Raw genomic sequence first — 22,876 nt, forward strand, 5'->3', positions numbered from 1 at the left:
AAACATGCATCAATACAAAAAAAAAGGGGTAAAAATGGAATATCGAAAACTTGATTATCAGGTTCTCTTGAATCGTAATAATGGTGGTAAAAGATCGACAGGTCCAGCTTTAGCCAAAAATTCATGCTACCCAAAAAAAAAAAATAAAAAGATGAGCATGAAGTTTTCATGAAGATATACGTACCTCTAGTAATTCAGCGGCAGTTGCTCTTGATTTCACATCTACACAGAGACATACAGCCAAGAAACTCTTGAGTTCACGAGACAATCTTTCCGGATGTTTTAATGAAGGAGTACCATTGGTGGCAATCAAGTAGAGGGCTTTGAGTGGTTCTTCATCCAAATACGGTGGTTCATTTTCAATCATTTCAATGGCCATAATTCCTAATGACCAAATATCTACTTTGGATCCATATTCTTTTTGTTTGACAACTTCAGGGGCCATCTACGTTATATTATATAAAGATGATATAAACAAATGTCAAGGTTATAATTTTTTTTTTTTTTACCCAATATGGTGTCCCCACCATGGTAGCACGTTTGTTTTTTTGATCCGTTAGTTTAGCACAATAACCAAAGTCACCTATATATATATATTCATCAACAGCCACAAAAAAAAAAAAAAGCATCAGCCATCAAGATCATAAGGTTCAAAATGAGAGAACAATAAAAAAAAAAAAAAACTTACTAATTTTAACCTGTCCCTGGAAATTTAACAATACATTGTCAGACTTGATATCCCGATGAATGATGTTTTGTGAATGTAAGTGATGCAATCCTTTCGTAGTCTAAATATAGGTATATAATGAGTACAAAAAAAAAAAAAAAAAGGACCCTTTCTATTTACCTCAATACACACAGTAGCAATTTGTTGTTCCGTCATTGTATTGTTTTCTATCACATCCGTTAGAGCACCACCTTCCATGAATTCCATGATCACCCATAAATCACCACGTACTAAAAATGAATCCAAAAAGTTGACAATATTGCCATGACGAGATTCTTGCATCACCATGATTTCATTGACAATCAAATCCAATCTTGATTGTTTGTTCAATTCCATTTGTTTGATTGCTATCTTGGTGTTTGTTGTCATATGGGTTCCCAAATACACAGATCCTGAAGCTCTATCAAGATATTTCCCCACCATAATAAGAATAATAATAATAAAAAAAAAGGAGAGGATATCAATCAATCCATTCTTTTTTTTTTTTTTTTTGGTAATTACCCTTGACCAATTCGTTTGTTTCGTCTATATAATAAACTAGGATCTCCATTAGAAACAACTGATCCTATAATATGATAAAAATGAGTGAATGAATCAAAAAAAAAAAAAGATACCCTTTCAGTCATCACTTACTTAATCTTTCCATAATTTGGGCATTACTCATAGTACTGATCCTTTGTTCTTGTCGTTTGGATGGGGAAGCTTGCTTGGATGTTGTAGGTACCGGAGTGGAAGATTGTAGAGCTGGTTGAGGTGATACAGAGCTTGATATTGCGGTGATTGCCTTGTTGCTACTAGGGGCTTGTTTTTTGGTATCTGATTTGGTTCTTGTCAATGTTGATTTTGAATCTTCTGATTTTGTATTTGCAGTAGTATTGGTTGTATTTACATGAGGTTGAATACGCGACGATTTTTGTTGTTGTGATTGATCATCCTGGGCTAATGGGCGTTGATAGTTATCTTTCTTGATGGAGTTACTGGTATTGATGATCTTTCTGCTAGTCGTTGGGTTTGATTTTATAACTGACGTTGATGTTGATGTATTACCGGTAGAACTTGTCGAAGTAGATGGTAGAAGACGATGATTTTCCAATTTATTGGGATTCCCTGATGTGGAGCTGTTTGTCGATTTCAAATGACTGCTGATAGATGATGATGTCGATTTTGTCATTTCTGGATCATTGGGTGGTCGTTTATCTTTTCCGTATTTCTGTCTGTCCAATAAGGGTACGGGAATCGTGGATGTATCTTTGGTTTTTTCCTTTTCATTCTCTAATCGATCATCCTTTTTCCTGCTGCTGTTACTAGACCGAAGACTTGATGATGGTTTCAAAGTACTGTTGTGATTTTGTTGGTTTGGTTTTGTAGTTCTACTTGGATGACTTCCAGTGGATAACGTGGGTTGAGGTGTAGGAGGAGTTAACCCTGTTCTTGTATTGCTAATAGATGGTTTTCTACTGGGGAGGGCACCAACGGAACCAGAATGTTTGTGTGACTTTTTCGTAATAGATGATACATCTGATGTACCTGATGACTAGATAAAAAAAAAAAAAGGTGAATAAACGATCGTAAGTGTAATATAAATATTCATATGTTATTATACGCTTGATTACTTCTAATTTTGATGGTTTTGAATCTACAACTTTGGATTTCTTCAAATCAATTCGTTCCCTAGAAGCAGATTTCTAAAAAAAAAAAAAAAAAAAAAGGTTAGAAAAAAAGATGATATCCATGTTATTGTCTAAAAAACAAAAAAAAAAAGAGAAAGGATTACCTTCAATTTATCCGTTTTAATTGGGATTTCCTTGCTAGTTGTTGGTTTTGGTAAAGAAGGTCTTGGAGGAGGATCACGAATTTGACCTGGGGCAGGAGAAGATCTACTTGGTTTTGGAATAGGTTGTTTTGATTTAATTTTTTCATTATCTTGAGATTGATAATACCAAGCATCGTCTTCTTTATCAGATTCTTCAGATTCATATCCTTGTTTTTCCCTTCGAGTTTGTTCGGTATAAAATTCCAGAGCTTCTAAAACAGCTTGAGGATTTCTTGCAGCGTCTTCAGGAGTAATCTTAGATCCTTTCAATAAGGCATTCCATTGAGCAGGTACACCCTAAATAAAATAAATAAATGAATCAAGTATTATGATATAATACAAAACTTACAGTAAAAGCTCCAGTGATAGGATCAAAACCAACATGAACTTTATGTACAAAATCAGTTGGACCAGAAGCACCTAACGGAGATAACTGCATATGCAAGTTCAAATGATAATAATATTAATATAACACAATTATCCCTTTTTTTTCATTCCTAATCATTAACTTACGTTATATATTTCATCCATCCATGAATATAATTCTTCATCATTTCTACAAGCAATATAAATCTTCTTTTTCGATGTTTCCAATTCAAAACAATGTTTTTTTGATTCTGATCTATTAACAGCTTCTACCATTTTCAATGCAACCATAGCAACACATTGTCCCAAATGCTAAAATAAAATAAAATAAAATAAAATAAAATAAAGAAAATATTATTAAACAATAATAATAATAATACAATACAATACATATATATATATATATATATATATATATATAGATAACTTACTTCACTTCTATGAATGGTTAAACATTGTTCCCTTAATACAAGATATCTTTTTCGCCATCTCCAAGCTCGTAATCCTTCTTCCTTGACATCTACAAAACCATCTTTCTTGACCGCGTCTAAAGTCATTATCTATTTATATAAATAAGTAAAGAAAAAAAAATATAAAATAATATATTATTTACCAAATAGCTTTATAATCGGTTGAAGGTAAATAATGTAGTCAAAGTATAGAATGAGTTGAGGTCAGTCGATGGGGACCAAGAGAAAAAAAAAAAAAAAAAAAGAAAAAGGAAAAAAAGGAGATATTGACTGAGAAGACCTATGAAAAGGAGAAAAAAAAAAAAGAGGGAGGGGAAGGGATTTTTTTTAGTGCCATCTTTTCGCCTAAAAGGGGAGAAAATTGGGCTATTCCGATAGGTGACACAATGCAACAGCATGATGATGATGAAAAAAACGCGCTTACCATGAATCTACTCAGAAATAATGAATAGTGGATGATGGAACACAAAAACGAAGCAAAAATCGTAGCATTTTCTTTTTCTTTTCTTTTTTAAAACAACATGTAATGCATCATCATCATTCCCTTTTTATGTTCTCATCTCCACTTTCATCAACTCAAACTTAAAAATAGAATGAATCTTTTTTTTTTTTATTATCGTCATCTATCCCATTATCCTACCTTCAATGTTGGATTGATTTCAAAGGTGGCAAAACATTTTGATTATCCCAAGGAAGGGCAGATGGCCATTTCCTTTTTCGGAACACCCGTTGAATATTTTTTTTTTTTTTTTTGATTGATTGATGTTGTTTATATTTTTTTTCCCCATAACCCAACAAAATGATGAACCTTTTTTTTTTTTTTAACTTCGATCCGTTTGCTTAGTTAGGTATGCAGGAGGTGTTGGCGGTTTTTTTTTTGTTTTTGTTTTTGTTTTTTTTTTTCTTTTACAAGTGTATTTATACTTTTTGAATGAAAAGATATTGAGGAAATGGTCATATTCTAACCTACAAAGTTAAACTATTCAAATTACATCACATGAGCAATCAGTCAAGTTAAAAGAAGAAAGATCTTCATCGTCACACATACAACATCAAGGGATAAAGTGATGACAGCACAAGTCCGCTGAATTTCATTTTGGGTGATAACATCATTATCTTTTTTTTTTTTTTTTCTCATAATGCATTATGATTTTATATAAGGATGTCGTCAAGATCCTAATATTATTTATTTTATAATCAATCATCAGCTATATGTAATTATTATCAAAATAAAATTTATAATATAAAGGAAATGCAGTACCGGGATAACTAGAATCTTCTTTTTTTTTTTTTGATTTTATTGATCGTCAAGCCTTCAAGTTTAAATTGGGAATAAAAAATCTTTACATATATATATGTGTGTGTGTGTATGTGGCTGTAAAGTTGATAAGTGAACAACAACTAATAATCATCTATATATATATATTATATTATATTAGTTATAGTGACTGAAGGGAACTCTCCCTCCCTTTCTTGTACGCCCCTTGTTTTTTTTTTGTTTTGAATGCATGATGAACAAACAACTTCAACACTAATTGGTGGAGGGGGGTTAACGGAGTTTAAAATATTGTGTATTCACTTTTCTTTTTTTTGAATGTGCCTCTGTCCTTCCCCTTCCTCCCTCTTTTCTTTCTTTCTTTTCTCTTCACCTTTCCATTACTCTATTTTTCCCATTTTTCTCTTGTTTTTTTTATTTTATTATTATTATTATTATTATTGTATTATTATTATTCTTTTGATTCATCCTTTTCTTTTCTTTTTTCCCTTCTATTCTTCGATTATCTTTTTTTTTTTTTGACTTTCACCTTTTATACTTATAACACAACACACATACCATCAAACATCAAACATCAATCCCCTTTTTGATTATTTATTTATTTTTTTTTTTTATATTTTTATACTTTTCTCCTTACTTTTTTCTTTTTTATTTATTTATTTTAACTTCTTTTTATCTTTGACATCATGTCATTAAAAGAAGAATCATCGAACAACAACAATTTTGGTATGTCCAAGCCTACGAACGAAAACGAAGCGAATCGATTGGCACTGATTGATGATCTCAAGTTATTCTTAGCTACAGCTGCTGATAGTTGGGATAAAACTAGTTCTCCATTGAAACGATTTCATTTACCTACTGGTGAATCTATCTCATGTGTCCTTTGGAATGATCTTTATTTTGTGACGGGTACTGATATCGTACGATCCCTGACTTTCCGGTTCCATGCCTTTGGTCGTCCAATCACTAACGCTAAGAAATTTGAAGAAGGTATATTTAGTGATCTTCGTAATCTCAAACCTGGTATTGATGCGCGTTTAGAAGAACCTAAATCTGATCTATTGGATATGCTTTACAAGAACAACTGTATTCGGACTCAGAAGAAGCAAAAAGTATTTTTTTGGTATTCAGTCCCTCATGATCGACTCTTTTTGGATGCCTTGGAACGTGATCTTAAACGTGAAAAAATGGGATTAGAACCTACAACAACTGCTATTGCTGAACCTGCTACTTCTACTTCTTTGGATACAACTCAAGAATTATTTGATCAACTACGTAAATCCATGTCTATCTCTGCTGCTGCTACTGCTCATGCTTTGGAAGAAGATTCTACTTGTATTGGTAAATAATAACAAAATTCTTATAAATAAAATGAAATTAACTTTTTTTTTTTTTTTTTTTTTTTGTGATAGATACTATTAAGTCACCAAAATCGAGTTCATCTATGGAACAACAACATTTGATTCCTTCTCCAACTAAAACAACGACTTCAACGACTCGTCTTAACCTTGCTGAGCGTGTACAAGCACGTCGATCTCGTGTCAATTCTGTTCCTGCCGACTTTGGACAAGATCAAGATCATCTCAAGCAGGTATTACTTCAACAACAGAAACATCACCATCAGCATTATAGAATGAGTCATGGTTCTTATTTTGCCACTTCTCCACGCATATCTGCATCTTCTTCTCGACCATCATCACGCCAACGCATGAATAGTACTTCGACATTATCTAATCATCATGATGATGGTTTATTGAATTTTGATGATCTTGGTTCTGAACGATCTTCATCTTCTTCTCAAGATACTTTGGTAGATGGAGTTTATCAATTGGATATTGCGAATCAACGAAGAGCACATCATCAATCTCATTTGAATTCTCATCATCATCATCATCATCATCATCATCATCATTCTTCTCATCAAAAGAGTCATGCAAATCAACATCATCATCAACGTTCATCTACTGGTGGTGTACTTCCTTCAAAATCATTGGATTCTAACACTTTGAAGAAAACAAAGACGATTTTTGGTGCATTGTCATTATTTGATGGATCTCCTACTTATAAGCAAAGAAGACGTCGTGCAGCATCTGTTTCCTCATCTGTTAACCAACAACAACAACAACAACAAGTGATCGTTGGAGGCGGAGGACCTGACCGGATACGCCGTCACACCAATTGCCATCTACGTACATCATCTACAGCCTCTGTGCATAGCAACAACAACAACAACAACAACAACAACAACAACAACAACAATAGCAATGTCAGCGGCAGCAGCAGCATAAGCAGCATCAACAGTAATGCAGTGCAGCAAACCACGAGTAGATTGGCAATGGCAGCAATGGCAGCTGGTTTTGACGGAAATCATCAAAACAACCATACACAACAAAATCAGTCATTGCAACCACTACATCATTCTATTCAACAAGTTCGACATGAAATGTATGTTCAAGAAAGTCCTGATGCTTCCGATCTTATGACGTCAACTTGGTCTGCTATGATGGATCCTTCTTTCCGAGGAATGAATGATGACAACTCACTTACTTCGACCTCTTCTCATCCATTCGAATCAACTCATCGACCAGCTCATCATATGTGTAATTATTGTGGCAAATCCTTTCAATGTATCGATGCTTTGAATGAACATCATTACAATCAACATGATATTACGAAAGAAGAAGAGGATGGAAAGGATGATTCATGTTATTATCAACAATTATCTTCTATTCATGGTGATATATTATCCAATATCAATGATTCAAAAGTGACAAGTCACGATTATCCTATGTTTCAACAACAACAACATTATGGTCAAACGGAATTTTTTGGCGATCGACTCTCCTCCTCTTCCTCCTCCTCCTCATCATCATTATCATCTGTGAACAAACTTAATTTTGATGTGGATCGATCTGGTATGCTTAGTCCTATGGAAGATATGGATTTGGAAATGAAGGATGTGTTATATAATCAACAACAACAACAACAACAACAATATCAAGCACCTTATGCATCGCCAGGACAATCGGATCATGGACTTACACCTATTGTGACAGGGAATAACAATCTATCAACCATGTTATCTTATTCGGGTTTATCTCCAGAAGATGAAATCTCCAGTACATCATCATCATCATCACCAGGTTCCATTCTTCAATATCAAGGTTATTATGATATGTTAAGTCATCCTTTATCTCAACCTTCTTCTTCTCAACAAAATACTTCTATGTTACTTTCACCATTCAAGCCAAATGTGTACCCGGGACAACCAATTTATTCTGTACATCAACATCAACAACAGCAACAACAAATGGCTTTGATGAATGATGATATTCAATCTTCATTCTCTTATCATCCAACAATGACTACTTCGGGCCCATTCTCATTTTATACCAATACTTATCAAGATTACACTCCTTTACCAACACATGATATGACCATGGTTTTCAATTGAACAAAACTTCGACTTTCCTTTATCCTTTTTGTTTGTTTGTTTGTTTTTTATTTATTTATTTATTATTTATACTTATGCATCCAATCTTTTTTTCTTTTTTTGTATATGATTTTATTTTTTTTTGGCGCAATATTCTTTTCCCTCCCCCCCATTTTAAGCTAGTCCTTTTATACATTTTTATTTGTTTGGTCCTTTCCCCATACTTTTTGAACCTATTGTTTTCCTTCCCCCCCTTTTTTTAAAAAAAACTAACTTATGTGTCTCTTTTTTTTTTTTATATATATATTTTTATTTTCAATGCATTGAAAACTCTATATTGTTATTAGTATATATATATATATATATATATATATATCTTTTTTTTTTTATCAATCTATCTTTACACGGCAGTATTCGATTATTATTTATTTATATAGGTTATGAACTCTCTCTCCCACATATATTCTTTCAATAAATTGGATTTTGATTTCTTCAAAAAAAAAAAAAAAAAACCATCTGATCAATAACTTTTATGTACCTTTTTTTTTTTTTTTTTATTGACTTGACTTTAAACGTCATTGATTGGTTTAGTTTAGTTTGATTTGATAATGTGGTAAGAATGATCTCATGACCTTTACTTGGATGCCCGGCTAACCAAAAAAAAAAAAAAAAAAAAAAAAAAAAAAAAAAAAAAGAGGGATATCCTTTTCTTCCTTCTTTTTTTTTTTTTTTTTGACTTGATGATGATGATTATTTATTTATGTTTATTCTTCTCTTTATGCCATCCGATAGCTGCAGTTCAACCGGAAGAAAGCTTCCGAAGAACTCAAGTGGTGGTGTTAGGCGCTGGCGCCAGTGGGATAGCTGCTGCATTGACGTTGCATGATATGAATATCACTGATTTTATACTTGTGGACGCTCAGTCTTTCTTAGGAGGTCGTGTACAACATCATCCCTTTGGTCAAACCAATGTTGAACTGGGTGCTAATTGGGTAAATATAACATAAATGCGAACAGTTTTGTACTCCGGTACTTCCATTTTTTTCTCTCTCTCCTTATTCCCCTCTTTTTTTTTTTTTTTTTTTTTTTTTTGAAATAGATTTATGGAAAGGGTCGTAATCCTATTTATCAACTTGCTCAACAACATGGTTTGAAATCAATTCCTAATGATAAGAAAAATGTTGTGTATTTTTCTGAAGGACGTATACCTCAAGACCAAGGCCAGCGTATTTCTGATTGGTTCGACTCTACCATGGAACGAATGGTGCAGTTTGCTGGTAATATAGAAAAGATAATACACTTTTTATTATTTTAACATATTAGTTTAGATGAAAGGATGAAACGAAACCAAGTGGATCTTTCAAGTCGCACGGCATTACATCTTTCTGGCTGGATACCTGATACTCCTTTGAAGGCTGCAGTGGAATATTTCGCTGTCAATTGGGAAATGGCAGAACCTGCTGAACTATCTTCTTTGGATTATGCTACTGGTACTGTTGATACTGTCTCTGGTTCGTTTCCTCTTGGAAATGATTTTGTGATAGATCCACGGTAAGGTCTTTATATATGTATATATCATGTTGATTGATTTTTTTTTTTTTTTTGGGTAGTGGATTCAATTATATCTTGGAACAAGAGGCGAAGACGGTTTTGAATGATAATGATTCTCGATTGCTTTTGAATACGCGTGTGACGGATGTGATCTATGGTGAGGAGAATGACAATAAAGTGACTATATTGACGGCCAATGGAACAAAAATCATTGCCGATCATGCTCTTTGTACCTTTTCGTAAGTAATCAACTTTTTTTTTTTTTTTTTTATCAAGAGGATCGACATGAAAAGTATGTTGACTAGATTTGTGTACTGACTTTTATCGTATAGATTAGGTGTATTACAACATAATGATGTCCAATTCAAACCAGACTTCCCTGAATGGAAAAGAGAAGCCTTGTATAGTTTTCATATGACTACATATACCAAGATATTTGTCAAATTTGATACCAAGTTTTGGGGAGATTGGCAGGTAAAAAAAAAAAAAAAAAAAAAAAAAAAAAAAAAAAAAAAAAAAAGAAAAGTTTTATATGACTTGATGGATAATCATTTATTTATTTTATTTTTTTTTTTTGTATAGTTTGCTCTTTATGCCAGTAACAAAACACAACATGGAGGTGATTATACAGTATGGCAAAATCTTGTATCGGATAGCAAACATGATAACATCTTAATGGTAACAACGACATTCAAGGAATCAGAACTGATAGAAGGCAAGACGGACAAACAAGTGAGTCAGGATATTCAAAAGATATTACAACGCATGTTCCCAGAGGTCCATGTGCCGTTCCCTACAGATATATTGATTCCTCGATGGCATCAACATCCTCTCTTTCGTGGTTCTTATTCCAATTGGCCCATTGGCATGTCGGTTCAACATCATGACAATATGCGAGCCCCTCTTCCTTTGACAACGCCTCATTTATGGTTTGCAGGTGAAGCCATGTCTCGAAAATACTATGGATATCTACATGGCGCTTGGATGGATGGACAACAGGCAGCTACGGCAATAGGACAATGTATTCTACTCAAGAATTGTTCACATTATCATCATCACCCTTTGGTCACTGGTTGCGCTAAGGAATCCCATCTGAATAGACTACAAAGGACAAGTCGATCAACGGATAATTCAGCAAGGTATCAACAATATTCTTTTCTTCCCGTGCAACATCAACAACATCCATTCCTTCAGGATCAATAACAACCCAAAATAGAAAGGAATAAGAAAAAAATGGATTATATAGGCCGGTTAGATTAGAACGTTTATTATATATTTATATCTTTTTTTTTTTCTTTGGACTCTTTAATAATAATAATAAAAAAACACCAATATTCCACTTTTTTTTTTTTAAAAAAAAAAATGAAAGACATCCATGCATACCATAATTATGATTATTTTCAATAAAATATCAGTAATAATAATAATAATATAAAATAAAGATCCCAAATGTATTTATTATCTGTATTCATAATGTCTATACTAAATCCATCGGGTTCAATCCCATCTCCGTTTCCGTTCTGATCGTTGTTGGTTGGGTCCATTCGGTCGATTCATCATAGGTCGTTGTCCATTTTGGTGCGCTAGCATGGGTGGTGGTGGTGGTGGTGGTGATGGCTGATGATGTCCATAAGGAGTCATAGAACGAGGTGGATGATGTTGTTGTTGTTGTGGTGATGCTCCAGGCATGTTGTCTTGTCGACGAGGATATGGTCTTCCCATATTGCCGCCCCGACCTTGTTGTCTTGATGGTGCTGGCATACGTCCACCAGGAGGAAATCGATTTTGTTGTTGCTGTTGTTGTAAAGGGAAAGGGGGTCGTAGATGATGTTGTTGTTGTTGTTGCTGTGGCTGTGGAGGTCGAAACTTTTGTTGGTTAGGAGGAGGTCTATATTGATATGGTGGTTGTTGTTGTTGCTGTTGCTGTTGTTGCTGTTGTTGTTGTTGTCGTTGCTGTTGTTGTTGTTGCATTTGTTGCTGTTGTTGTTGTTGCATTTGTTGCTGTTGTTGTTGCATTTGTTGCTGTAATGGAGGAGGGCGAAAAGGTGGTGGATTATTCATTGGTCCATTCTGTTGTTGAAAGTCTTCCATCATTTGCTTTTGAGATGGCAATGCTGGTCTATCAGGTCGCATGGTTGTCACAGAGGGTCTAAAAGGAGGGGGTTCCATTGGATGTTGATTGTTGACGATGTTGTTGGGTCTAAATGGAGGTGGTTCAATATATTCTTCCTCTTCCTTTTCATCACGATGAAGACTTGCATCAAACTTGTCTGTACTTTTATCGCCTGGTCGTGGTCGAGTCCAAAATCGAGTAGTATGATCATTCGAACCTGTCACCAAAATATGTCCTACTGGATGCCAATCAAGTGACCAAATATTGGAATCGTGTGCTGTTTCTTGTTCACCAATAGGTTCATCCTCCCTATTCAAATAAGAAATAAAAAAAAAAATCAATATTCTTTAATGTTTGTTTCCTTTGTTTTTTTCTTACTTACCCTGCTAACCAAAACATCAGAGATCCTTCTGATCCACCTGTTGCCAATAATCGTTCATGTTGTGGGTGCCATCGTGCAGAGCATACTTCTTTTTGATGTCCTCTGAAGATTTGTAGTTCCTTCATAGTGCGTATGTCAAAAATCTTGATCAATTGATCTCTTCCTGCTGTGACAAGCCAGTTGCCATTCTGATTCCATTCCAAAGCCAAAATTGTATTTTTGTGACCATGTCTGTTAGTTTAAAAAAAAAAAAAAGTAGTGTTATTCAAAAACTTGATCATTAAAATAAATAAAAAAATAAAAATAGGATACTTACAATGTCGTGATATTTTTGGCAGATTTTGGATCCCATAATTTGATTAGATTGTCTTTGGATCCCGAACCTAATAAAGCCTTGTAAGGATGCCAATCCACACATTTGACATCCCAACCATGCCCAGATAATGTTCGTTCTTCTATACCAGTATTAAAATCCCAAATTTTGATTAAAGAGTCATCTGAACATGTAGCAAATCGAGTATCAGAAGGAGCAAATCTTATCAATGAAAAAAAAAAAAAAAGGTAAGTGATTTTATCTTTTTTTTTTTTTTTTTTTTTTTTTTTTAAAAAAAAAAGACATCCCATTCTTACGTTAAATCTCGGATGGCTTCCTTATGCGCTTGGAACATTTTCAAATTGCTCATATTGGATTGCCAGTACTTGATAATACCACTATGATCCCCTGTCACCATCCAGTTGTCATTATGAGACCAATCCATAGCACGTACAGCTGAATCATGAGCCTAAAAAAAAAAAAAATAAGTAAACTATAACTATTTTATCATATAAAAGATTACCTGTAGAATAGTTTCGAAATTGAAGGTCAGACCATTCCATAGAGTAAATTCACCACTTGAAGATCCAGTAATCAAACGTCTGCCTTCGGGAGTCCACTTCAATAAAAAAAAATAAAATAAAAAAAAAATAAAAAAAAAAAGAGACATATGTAAGGAGAACGGATCATTTCATGTTCGAGCATATACAAAAAGTGATAAACTTACTCTAACAACATTAATTGGGTACCGGATTTTGTTGGTTGACGTGTGTATAAATTTGGTGGTGACAGCGTTTGTAGGATGATCGAGGTAACCTGCTGGAGGTAATAGCTAAATGATATATATATATATATATATATATAAATGGGAAAAGTTTGTTAAATCATCTTCATGTTCAAAAGAATAGATTGATCAAACTTACGTCTAGAATGAAATTGGAATCAGTCCGTAGGTATCTTGTATCTCGTCGATTACGAAAACAGGTGCGCTCCTAAAAAAAAAAAAGAAAGGTGAATAATTATATTCTTTTTTAATATTAAAAAAAAAAAAAAGATTTGTTCTTTCAGTTATTTTTATATTCTCCTCACTTACTTCCATCCACTTGATCATGCTATGATTGTAATCTACAGTTTGGCGTTGAATGGCTTTCCTCATACGTTTCCCATCGAATACCATTTTTGAGAAAGGTGTATTTGATTGTCTACCACCTAGACGTCCACCAAATTCTCTAGATGGAGGCTCTTGCATAATGAATTAAAAAAAAATATACAAATAAATATGAATCTTTTAAAAATCAAGAGAGAAGTGTGAAAAACGAGAAAAAAAAAAAGCTAGGAAGGAACACAAAATGGTAGAGAATGAAAAAAAAAAAAAAAAAATTGGAAGACCGATTTTTTTTGTCTTTTTATTTTTGCACACGGTCTTCCTTTTATGCAAACATTCTATCAAGCAGATAATGGTGATGATGATTAATATTTCTATGATATGATAATGAACTTTTTCTATCGATATGACATGAATTTAACCATGTTTTTTTCATTTTTTTTCATTTTTTTTTAAAAAAAAGAGATCGGCTTGACCATCCTCTTTTTGAAAAGAATTGTGTGAGTTGATAAAAGATTAACATGATGTATATGATTTATTCAAAAGTATAAGAGGGAGAAAGTAGTATGAATAGAGAGAGAATAGGCTAAAAGAAACAATATAAAGATGATAATTATGCTAAGCAAACGAGTTTCAATGTTTGGAGGAATCAATTTTCTTTTCATCAGATTTTTGCGCTGTTGCCACTACATCTATAAAAAAAAAAAAAAAAAAAGAAGAAAAGAAGATCAATATCTAATTATTTCACTCTTCTTTTTTTTTTTAGTTTTTATTTACCTTGATCTTCTTCATCATCCAAATCAACCAATCCATCATCAGAGTCATCATAATCTCCAATAACATACGATCGAGTATTGATGTCTTCCTCCTTTTTGGTATCCATCTTTTTGACAGCATTCAATGGCACGTTTTCTATGTAAAGGAAGAGTAAATATCTTTAATATTCTATTGTTTCCCTTTTTTTTATACCTTTGTTATCTTGTTCATCATATTCTTCCAAAGGAGAGCGAGGTGCTACTATAACAGTAGGGGATTGTTTGTTGTTATTCGTCATACTTGGAGAGTTTTGTCTTGGAGGCATAGGAGGTGTTTCTTGTTGCTGTTGTCTCTGACGCCATAATTCATCATCTTGAGCCAATTGTCTTGCAAATTCTTCATCGGCCAAGATCTGGGCTTCTTGACTTTTATAGATATTGGATCGAGGTGGTGGACTATTGACATGAATTACATTGGAAGGTACAGAGGTATCATTTGTATCAAAGTCGGATCCTTGATAGTCATAAAAATTCTTGGCTTGTCGTTGTTGTTGTTGTTGTCGGCCAGTCTGAGTATAAACGTCGTGATCAGAAAGGTGTAAAGCTGTCATATCACCTGATAACAAATCATCATCATGATCGCTTGGCAAACCTCGATAGCGAGCATTGGATGTTGGCATAGAAGATCCAGTAGAATGGCCAGGATTGTAAGCATTGTCATCATTGTTCATTCGATTGGTTTTGACTTGATTATACCAATCCATGACCTTTTTCTTGGCAGCTAAGAGTAAAATGTGTTAGTTCATCCTTTTTTTTTTGAATATATATATAATGATGAATTACCATTTCCAGCTTCTATCATTTTCCCTTTGATTACTGGTAGTTCCTCTGCATGACAGTCAACATATATATATATATATATGTGAATATGAGTCATTAATACATATATGTAAAGTATTTTTTTTCTTTTACCTTGTAAATCTTTGATGAATTCATCCATAGGTCCTTCATTTGACTGTTGTTGTTGTTGTTGTTGCTGTTGTTGCCTGCTTTCTATCAAATATATAAATAAATGCATAGGTGCATATTAGTATGGTGATTTTTTTCCCAAGTTTCTTTCCAATCTCTTTAATTTCTTTTTCTTCATATACTTACGATGTTGTCTCATCCTTTGTCGTTCATCTTCCAAAGCGAGTTCTTTTGCATATTGTTCATCCATTCGCATCTGTTCTTCAGGACTAAGAGGTTCCTGACGTGGTCTAGGTGGCATAGGTGGAGCTCCATCATCATCTTGAATGGTTGTACGTCGTGTTTGTTGTTGTTCAGGTTGATAGTTTGGATCAGAAATATGTAATAGGTCTTCAAAAGATCGTTCTACGTTTCCGCCGTGACTATCCAAGATGGCCTCGATCACATCAATATCAGTATTGGGAAAAGCTTCTTTCAACATAACCACTGACGGTGAAGAGTGAACTTGTTCTTGAGGAGTTGTTGATGTTGGGGAAGATGTCATTGTTGTGGTTTGGTGGTTGGTCGAGGTATCATCAACGTCGCCCGTAGTTGTTGCCGCTGTAGTATGATTAGCAGTATCAGTCAGTGCATGTTCACTATCAAATCCGGAAGCATTTGTAGTGGTAGTAGTAGTATTAATTGACTGTGATTTGTTTTCCGAAGGAGAAGTATTTGCTTCTTGTGACATGAGAATGGATATAAAAAAAGCTAAAGAAGAGAAGAGAGAGAGAGAAAAAAAAAGGAAAAAGAAAAAAAAAAAAAAAGAGAGAGAGAGAAGGCAGGAAGGAAAAAAGAAAGAGAGTTAATATTTCAAACGGACCACCACACTGCGGCCGTTGAAAATAAAGCCTTGGCACACACACAAAAGAACAAGTATGTACGCAATGTTACTCAGGACAAAAAAAAAAGATACTAAACAAAAGAATAAATGATTTTGAATGAATAATCAGGATATGTTTTATTTCACAAAAAAAAAAAAGATATATGATCAACCGGTGAAAAGAAAAAAAAAAAGAATAACTAACTAGTCAAATCGTAACAATAGAATGGAGGAAGATGATGATTTTCTTCTAAGATGCAGTTGCAGTATACACATAAAGGTCATCATCATCATTGTCCAGATTGCTACCAAAGAAATTGCCTTGATGATTGAATTGATCCAAATTGATAACAGGGGAAGGTACAGGAGCATTGCGTTGAGCGAGGAGATAATCACGTCGAATCCGGTCGAAAGCATCCTTGATATTGAGAATAAATGCAGTATCTTTGTAAAGGTTGTAGATGTTGGATCGTTGAATAACAGAAAAAAGTTTGAATAATAATTCATAACCTTTGTTTCGAATATCGTCAAATTCTGATTGTAGAAGGTATCTATGAATATGGGAGGCCACCAAGATAGAGCGCAAGGCCGGGTAACAGTAACAGTCAAAAAAGTCAGGATCATCTGCCCATTTGGTCAATACATCCACCATCAATTGTCCATGTTCAAAGCAACGCATAAATGGAAGTTGAATGATTTCACCAGGTTGGGGTAAAAATATTTGATAGAGGTATAAAAAGGTACCATGCCATTCAACAAGAAAATGATATCGTAATCGTCGAATCCATACTTCATCCAATGTACGTTTACAAACAGGATGTGCACGGCTGTGTACACAAGGATCGACACTGGGACGGGTAGCAGGGTGTCCAAAGTATCCATCATATTTCGATAATTGTACAGATTCCAAAGGTTGTCCATCTGTCACCCAAGTAGGCAATTCATGATAAAGATCCCATAATTCGTTTTCGAGTAACTTGATATCTTGACCACGAATACCATTCCCAGATGAGGTATCACTAGATGGACTTGGTGTTTGAGTTGGAGAAGAAGATGAAGCAGATGATGATGATGACGAAGATGATGTAGAAGGAGGTGTTGATGATGGTGATGATGATGACGATGATGATGACGATGGTGTACGTTTGTAACAAATATCATCAATATGGCGAATGATATCAGCAAGTCGGCAACGATAATAAATATATTCTTCTTTGAGACGATCAACTGGTTGAGCACAATGTTCAGAAGGTCGTTGTTTATCCACTTGCATATAGGAGCTACATATAACGTGAGTTTGCATTTGTAGATTGTGTCTTGAAGCATCAGCCGTAAATATTGCCCAAAATAAGTGACGAAGAAGACTTTGTTGCCAAACAGACATTGTTGAGTATTGTTTATGAAGAGAATCGATCATGACGGACATTGATTGTCGTGAAAGTGTAGCTTCATCCAAATATCCATTTTCGGCTTCATAAAGCATCAAGTTAAAAGTGGTATGTAAACACATGATATCGGGTTGTTGTTGAAGAGCTGTCATTCGTTTCGAAAGGAGGTCTCTTGTGTAATGATAGAAAGCATGAGAGAGTTGCTGATGATTGTCAACTTTCATTGAGTGTAAATTGACAGCATGAGAGAGCATCAAAGTCATAACGGAACTAAGAAGTAGATCATAATCACCATTGTCATCCAGATGAGGAGTAATAAATTCAGGAAGAGAAGAGAAGGAGTAACAATCATTGTATAGAGCAATTAACATATCAACTTCTTCTACAGATACCATAGCACGAGCAATATCAATAGAGAATAATTCACTTGTATCCAATGACCTAGGTAAAGGAGGAACTGTTTCTTTGTACAAATTACTTGTGAGAGTGATTAATCTTGAGTTTCGTTGAAAAACAGATTGATAAACACCATCTTGAAGTTGCCATTCAGGTTCACCAGGAACAGTAATCTTGACCAGACGAGCAGCAGTTTGTTGACGTAAACTATCATACATATCAGCTTCCATTCGAATATTTCGTACTAAATGTCGTTTGTTGTTTGCTAATACTACTTGAGATTTCCAATCTTCAGTTTTATTCATATATTTTTTTAACAAGTCATATTTTCCTTTTGCTTCATAGAGTAGTCGTTCTAAAATAGCTGCTTGTTGTTCTTGTGATAAATTACTATAAGGAAATTCTTTGGCGTAAAGACATTTTCTATTATTATCAGCACAATTTCTACAAGGATAACCTTTATCACACTGTTTTCTTGATGACCGACAACTAACAATATAAAAAAAAAAAAAAAGATAAGTAATAGAATATATATATATATATATATAACTTTACTTGATACAAGTTTCACATTGTCTTCTTCGTTTCTTTGTAACACGTTGTGTACTCATAAGTATATGAATAAAATATATATATAAAAAAGAAAAAAAAAAAAAAAAAAGAAAATAATTACAAATTTCGGACTCCTGGACCTTTTTTTTTTGTCTTCAATCAAGCTCGTTTTTTTGGTGTTACAATCGATCATTGAAACTCAGAATAATTCCACCCTTCTTTTTTCTCCCTTCTTTTATTCCCTTTGTAACTCTTTTATCTTTACTTTACAATTATATATTATTTATTAACCAATGACTCAAAAACGTCCTTTAAAAGATATCAACGAAATGGAAAGAGAACCTCCTCAACGTTCTAGTAGAGAATCAAAAAAGTGTAACGAGTAAGTTTTTTTTAAATAAAATAAAGGAGATAAAAATAATATTAAAAACAATCTCCTTTCTATTATTTAGATGTCGAAGAAGACATGTTAAGTGTGATGAACAAAGACCAAAATGTAGTAATTGTATTAAAACCAATGCTGAATGTAGTTATTCTCATCGTGGTATACGTTATGATCATATCTCCAACAGACAAAAAAGGGACGATATGTATACAGAAATTGACGATTTATCGAAAAGAGTGGAAGTATTATTAACAAAACTTCAAAAAAAAGAGGTAAATATAAATAGGAATAATCAATTATCTTTTTTTTTGTTATATTGAATTTTATTCTTTTTATATATATATAGTCTAATTGTGATGATGTTGCTCGATTGGCTATCGATTATGGTTGGCAAGTCACTCTTTCTCCTGATGGTCAAAAACAGATTATCACCAATATTGAAACAACTTCTCAATTAGCAGCTCTAGTTCCAAATGCATTAGGAGAAGTTTATATACCTAATCAGTCTCGATCAGCTTCTCAGCCTCCATTATCTTCCTCTTCTTCTTCCTCTTCCTCTTCAGTGAGTGCAACATCATCTTCTTCTGCAACTTCTCCTCATGATTATGCAACCTTACCAACACAATCCATCAATTCACTTTCCAAAGCAACTATCATCAAACCTCGAAAAACAAAACGAATAACCTTGGAACGATATGTCGCAGCTTATACAAATCCATCTATTCATGTATTAAATACAGCCATTGCCACTTGTCCATCACTTTTTACCGCCATCATGTCGCCACGATTACTTTCTCAGTTTGCTGGTCATCCTCAGTTATCTATGCTACATACTTCTGCATGTTGTACTCTATCACTCAATTCATGTATTCATAATCCACAAGGTTTATTCACTTCCTCAACTTTGGCCTCCTTTGATTCACCTACTCACAACTCTACAAACGGTCCTGGTATTGTCGATTTGAATCATATGTCCAATTCAACTCCAAAAAACTTGTTGAATTGTCTTGGTACTGATGCGGAAGAATCAAGTCTTTTCCCCTTTCAACCTCGTTTTGCTGAATGTACTCTAGCTAATCTTTATTGGAATCTTTTGAAGACAGCAAAGTTACTGGATGATGGAAATTTCAGTCAAGCCTATGTGAATCTTGGTGTCATGATTACAAAAGCATTTAATCTGGAACTTCATCGTCCTAGTGGATACATACAATTCAATACTGCTTTAGAAAGGGAAGCTGCGAAACGTATATTCTGGTCTATTTGGCTTTTTGATACCCAAATGCCTCTATTTCAAGAAGGACGTCCCTCTATCAAGTTAGAAGATATCACCATTGACAAACCTTGTAGTTTGAAATACAGCATAGAGCAAGGTCTATTACCAACATCATCATCATCATCATCGTCATCGAATGTTGAAGAGGATGAAGAAGATCTTTCACATGCGGATTGTTTACGTTATTTAGTGGAAGTACGCTATATTCGTGTAGAACTCGAAAATACACTTGCTTCATTTCAAGGATGGGATGATGACAAGGCTATTCTTAGTATGATCATACAACAAATGCGAATGTTACGACGTTATTATGAACATCTGGATGATGATTTCAAAATGGAATCTTATCTCAAGGATACAACAAGCACTGGATGGAAACTACGAGCCAAATCAATCTTATTATTAGAACATGCTATGAACTGGTTGGTGCTCTTCGATCGATTTTTACCTTTACGAAATGAAGAAAAGCCAGTGACCCCCTTCCCTGCCAATCTTGCCATTCATTTTTGTCGAGAGGCAGCGAATGCGATGACCTTGGTATTTGAAAAATGGCTTTCTACGCAAAATGATTGTCAATTCCGATGGTTTTTCAGTCACTTTGTCAATTGTTTGGAAATTCACAAGGTATTATTCAATTTTATGAGGATGATATAGAATGAATAGATATCTCATTTTTTTTTTTTTTTTTTTTTTTGTATTTTGATAGTATATTGCTACTTATTCAAATGAACTTACTGTCCGCAAATGGAAAGCTTATGCATCACTCAATTTTATGATGTATTGTCTACGTGAAATCCCAGTGGTTGATCTTCCTATGGGGCGTCGTGTACATAACGATCTATGTCAATTGGTGGTAACTCTTCGTGATATTGTTGGCAATTGCTGGAATCCTACTGAAGAACATGATTTGATTGACAGTTTTACTAAATACTTTGCTGATTGGCGTCCTTCCTTTGATTCTATGGATACAAATGATAGTGGATCCTTGTTTGCAAAAGAATCATCCACTATGTTTATTATCATCCATATGCAAAAGAAAGGCAAGTCAATTCCTTCTGTTCCTTCCTCTGGCTCTCCTTTGGCATCCATATTACCATCTTCAGGTACCACCGGTGTGACTGTGGCATGATTTTTCCATTTTAGCAAGCCCGCCTTTTTTTTTATCACCCCTCTTCTCTCTCTTTTTTTTTTTTTTTTTGAATAAAGAACCTCATTTATTTTTATACCATGTCAACTCGTTTGGATCATCGTACTGATAATAAAGAATTACGTGCCTTTTCAGCCTCCCAAAATATTTTGAATAGAGCCGATGGATCTGCAAAGTTTAGTTTTGGTAAGGATAAAATGCATTCTTTTTTTTAAAAAAATCTTTTAGATCAATGACCGATCTCTTTACTCTCTCTCTTTTTGATAGGCGAAACTTCAGTTCTAGTATCAGTATGTGGACCTATGGATGTATCAGTTCGAGATGAAAAATTGGATGAAGCTACAGTGGAGGTAGTTGTACGTCCGGCTACTGGATACGCGCAAACCAAAGAAAAACTGATTGAAAACATTTTACGAACGACTTTTGAACCTATCATTCTTTCTGGTATGATGCCTCGTACTTTGATTGAAATTGTCGTACAAATTGAAAAGGATGATGGATCAGTAAGAACAAAAAAGAAAAAAAAAAATCCTTTTACGATATAAACTTATTTTTTTTTTTAGGCTCTTTCAGCTGCTGTTAACGGTGTAACATTAGCTCTTTTGGATGCTGGACTTCCGATGAAATATATGGCGGCAGCCGTGACTTGTATGATAGATAAAACAACAGATGAATTAGTACTGGATCCTACAGCAAAGGAATTGGAGGTAATAGGACAGATAGATAAAATGAAATGATATCATCATCCATGTTCATATTTTTTTTTTGGATAAATAGAATGCTGCGTCCAGTCATACATTTGCATTTGACAGTATAAATAAATCATCTCATGTCTTGTTATCAAATTCAAGTGGTCAATTCAGTGAAAATCAAGTAAGGAAAAAAAATTATTAGTAGAATGATGTCAATTCTATAACTAACTTTTGTCTTCTATTTAGTATTTTGCTTGTCATGATCTTTGCTTTGAAGCGGCGGATAAGGTCCATGGATTTTTACGTGTATCGGTAGAATCAAAGAAAGAAAAAGAATATCAACAAATTCATCAATAAAAAATTGTAGACTTTTATTTATATATCATTTATATAGCCCATTAATTATTTTTGTCCTTTTTATGCAGTCAGTAAAGCTCTTTTGAGTGACTATAATGATGAATTTTGAGATATGGTTCATCATTTGTGATGACTGATTATTGCTGATGATAACGAATAGTCCTTCTTAGTATAAAACGCAAAAGAAAATTCACACCTGTTTCTAGCTTTGTTTCAACCGTGATAGAACGATGGTGATGGTTCCATAATGCTGATATCCTTATCAATCCCGATCACGATAATGATTATACCGCCTTTTTGTTCTGTTTCTATCACGTTGTCAAAAGTGATGCTTTCTAGGAACTCTTATTACGAATTCATCATCAAATAATCGTAAAAAAAAAAGGATGGTTTTTATTAGAGGCGATCACTAGCTGATGATCTTTGAAATACGAAATAGGAATGCTACAATCAAATGAGACAGTTTTTCAATTTTAGGCTATTCAATATCATCCTAATTATGATAATAAAAAAAATTTGATATCTTCTTTATTTTCTATTTTTTTTTTAAA

At 33.9% G+C, this 22,876-nt stretch overlaps 8 protein-coding genes across 8 annotated transcripts; 4 read left to right on the plus strand and 4 right to left on the minus strand.

Moving 5' to 3' along the window:
• Positions 1-166: 166 nt before the first annotated feature.
• Positions 167-3,463, minus strand: BX664DRAFT_263226 (kinase-like domain-containing protein; the record flags this gene model as incomplete). The annotated part of the gene is made up of 10 exons (XM_051540761.1): positions 167-445; positions 510-583; positions 689-788; positions 848-1,127; positions 1,229-1,292; positions 1,361-1,687; positions 2,588-2,837; positions 2,890-2,973; positions 3,054-3,218; positions 3,338-3,463. 10 exons carry the CDS (start codon positions 3,461-3,463, stop codon positions 167-169), a joined length of 1,749 nt encoding a protein of 582 aa, XP_051399503.1.
• Positions 3,464-5,273: 1,810 nt separating this feature from the next.
• On the plus strand, positions 5,274-8,369 carry BX664DRAFT_358321 (STE like transcription factor-domain-containing protein). The gene is made up of 2 exons (XM_051548027.1): positions 5,274-5,993; positions 6,065-8,369. The coding sequence occupies exons 1-2, from the start codon at positions 5,339-5,341 to the stop codon at positions 8,104-8,106; spliced, it is 2,697 nt and encodes an 898-aa protein (XP_051399504.1). The 5' UTR covers positions 5,274-5,338; the 3' UTR covers positions 8,107-8,369.
• A 460-nt stretch (positions 8,370-8,829) lies between these two features.
• Positions 8,830-10,976, plus strand: BX664DRAFT_331050 (uncharacterized protein; the record flags this gene model as incomplete). The annotated part of the gene is made up of 6 exons (XM_051545068.1): positions 8,830-9,077; positions 9,185-9,362; positions 9,414-9,636; positions 9,696-9,875; positions 9,969-10,110; positions 10,219-10,976. Coding segments are annotated over 6 exons (1,592 nt in total), but the record flags the coding sequence as incomplete, so codon positions are not given.
• An 85-nt stretch (positions 10,977-11,061) lies between these two features.
• Positions 11,062-13,781, minus strand: BX664DRAFT_385283 (WD40-repeat-containing domain protein). The gene is made up of 8 exons (XM_051549236.1): positions 13,538-13,781; positions 13,368-13,436; positions 13,172-13,276; positions 12,968-13,063; positions 12,762-12,913; positions 12,448-12,666; positions 12,132-12,362; positions 11,062-12,058 (listed from the first exon to the last, which is right to left on the minus strand). The coding sequence occupies exons 1-8, from the start codon at positions 13,691-13,693 to the stop codon at positions 11,134-11,136; spliced, it is 1,953 nt and encodes a 650-aa protein (XP_051399506.1). The 5' UTR covers positions 13,694-13,781; the 3' UTR covers positions 11,062-11,133.
• A 269-nt stretch (positions 13,782-14,050) lies between these two features.
• Positions 14,051-16,074, minus strand: BX664DRAFT_331062 (uncharacterized protein). The gene is made up of 6 exons (XM_051545069.1): positions 15,460-16,074; positions 15,277-15,357; positions 15,148-15,192; positions 14,519-15,085; positions 14,327-14,461; positions 14,051-14,241 (listed from the first exon to the last, which is right to left on the minus strand). Exons 1-6 carry the CDS (start codon positions 16,001-16,003, stop codon positions 14,183-14,185), a joined length of 1,431 nt encoding a protein of 476 aa, XP_051399507.1. The 5' UTR covers positions 16,004-16,074; the 3' UTR covers positions 14,051-14,182.
• A 173-nt stretch (positions 16,075-16,247) lies between these two features.
• BX664DRAFT_385285 (uncharacterized protein) lies at positions 16,248-18,574 on the minus strand. Its single transcript, XM_051549237.1, has 2 exons — positions 18,475-18,574; positions 16,248-18,408 (listed from the first exon to the last, which is right to left on the minus strand). Exons 1-2 carry the CDS (start codon positions 18,528-18,530, stop codon positions 16,386-16,388), a joined length of 2,079 nt encoding a protein of 692 aa, XP_051399508.1. The 5' UTR covers positions 18,531-18,574; the 3' UTR covers positions 16,248-16,385.
• A 30-nt stretch (positions 18,575-18,604) lies between these two features.
• BX664DRAFT_358326 (uncharacterized protein) lies at positions 18,605-21,301 on the plus strand. The gene is made up of 4 exons (XM_051548028.1): positions 18,605-18,853; positions 18,924-19,128; positions 19,203-20,753; positions 20,836-21,301. Exons 1-4 carry the CDS (start codon positions 18,765-18,767, stop codon positions 21,256-21,258), a joined length of 2,268 nt encoding a protein of 755 aa, XP_051399509.1. The 5' UTR covers positions 18,605-18,764; the 3' UTR covers positions 21,259-21,301.
• A 7-nt stretch (positions 21,302-21,308) lies between these two features.
• On the plus strand, positions 21,309-22,421 carry BX664DRAFT_295950 (ribosomal protein S5 domain 2-type protein). Its single transcript, XM_051542178.1, has 5 exons — positions 21,309-21,462; positions 21,544-21,779; positions 21,840-21,983; positions 22,054-22,149; positions 22,215-22,421. The coding sequence occupies exons 1-5, from the start codon at positions 21,357-21,359 to the stop codon at positions 22,323-22,325; spliced, it is 693 nt and encodes a 230-aa protein (XP_051399510.1). The 5' UTR covers positions 21,309-21,356; the 3' UTR covers positions 22,326-22,421.
• The last annotated feature ends 455 nt before the right edge of the window (positions 22,422-22,876 follow it).

Source organism: Halteromyces radiatus (assembly GCF_025201355.1).
Source record: "Halteromyces radiatus strain CBS 162.75 chromosome Unknown BX664scaffold_4, whole genome shotgun sequence".
NCBI lineage: Eukaryota > Fungi > Mucoromycota > Mucoromycetes > Mucorales > Cunninghamellaceae > Halteromyces > Halteromyces radiatus.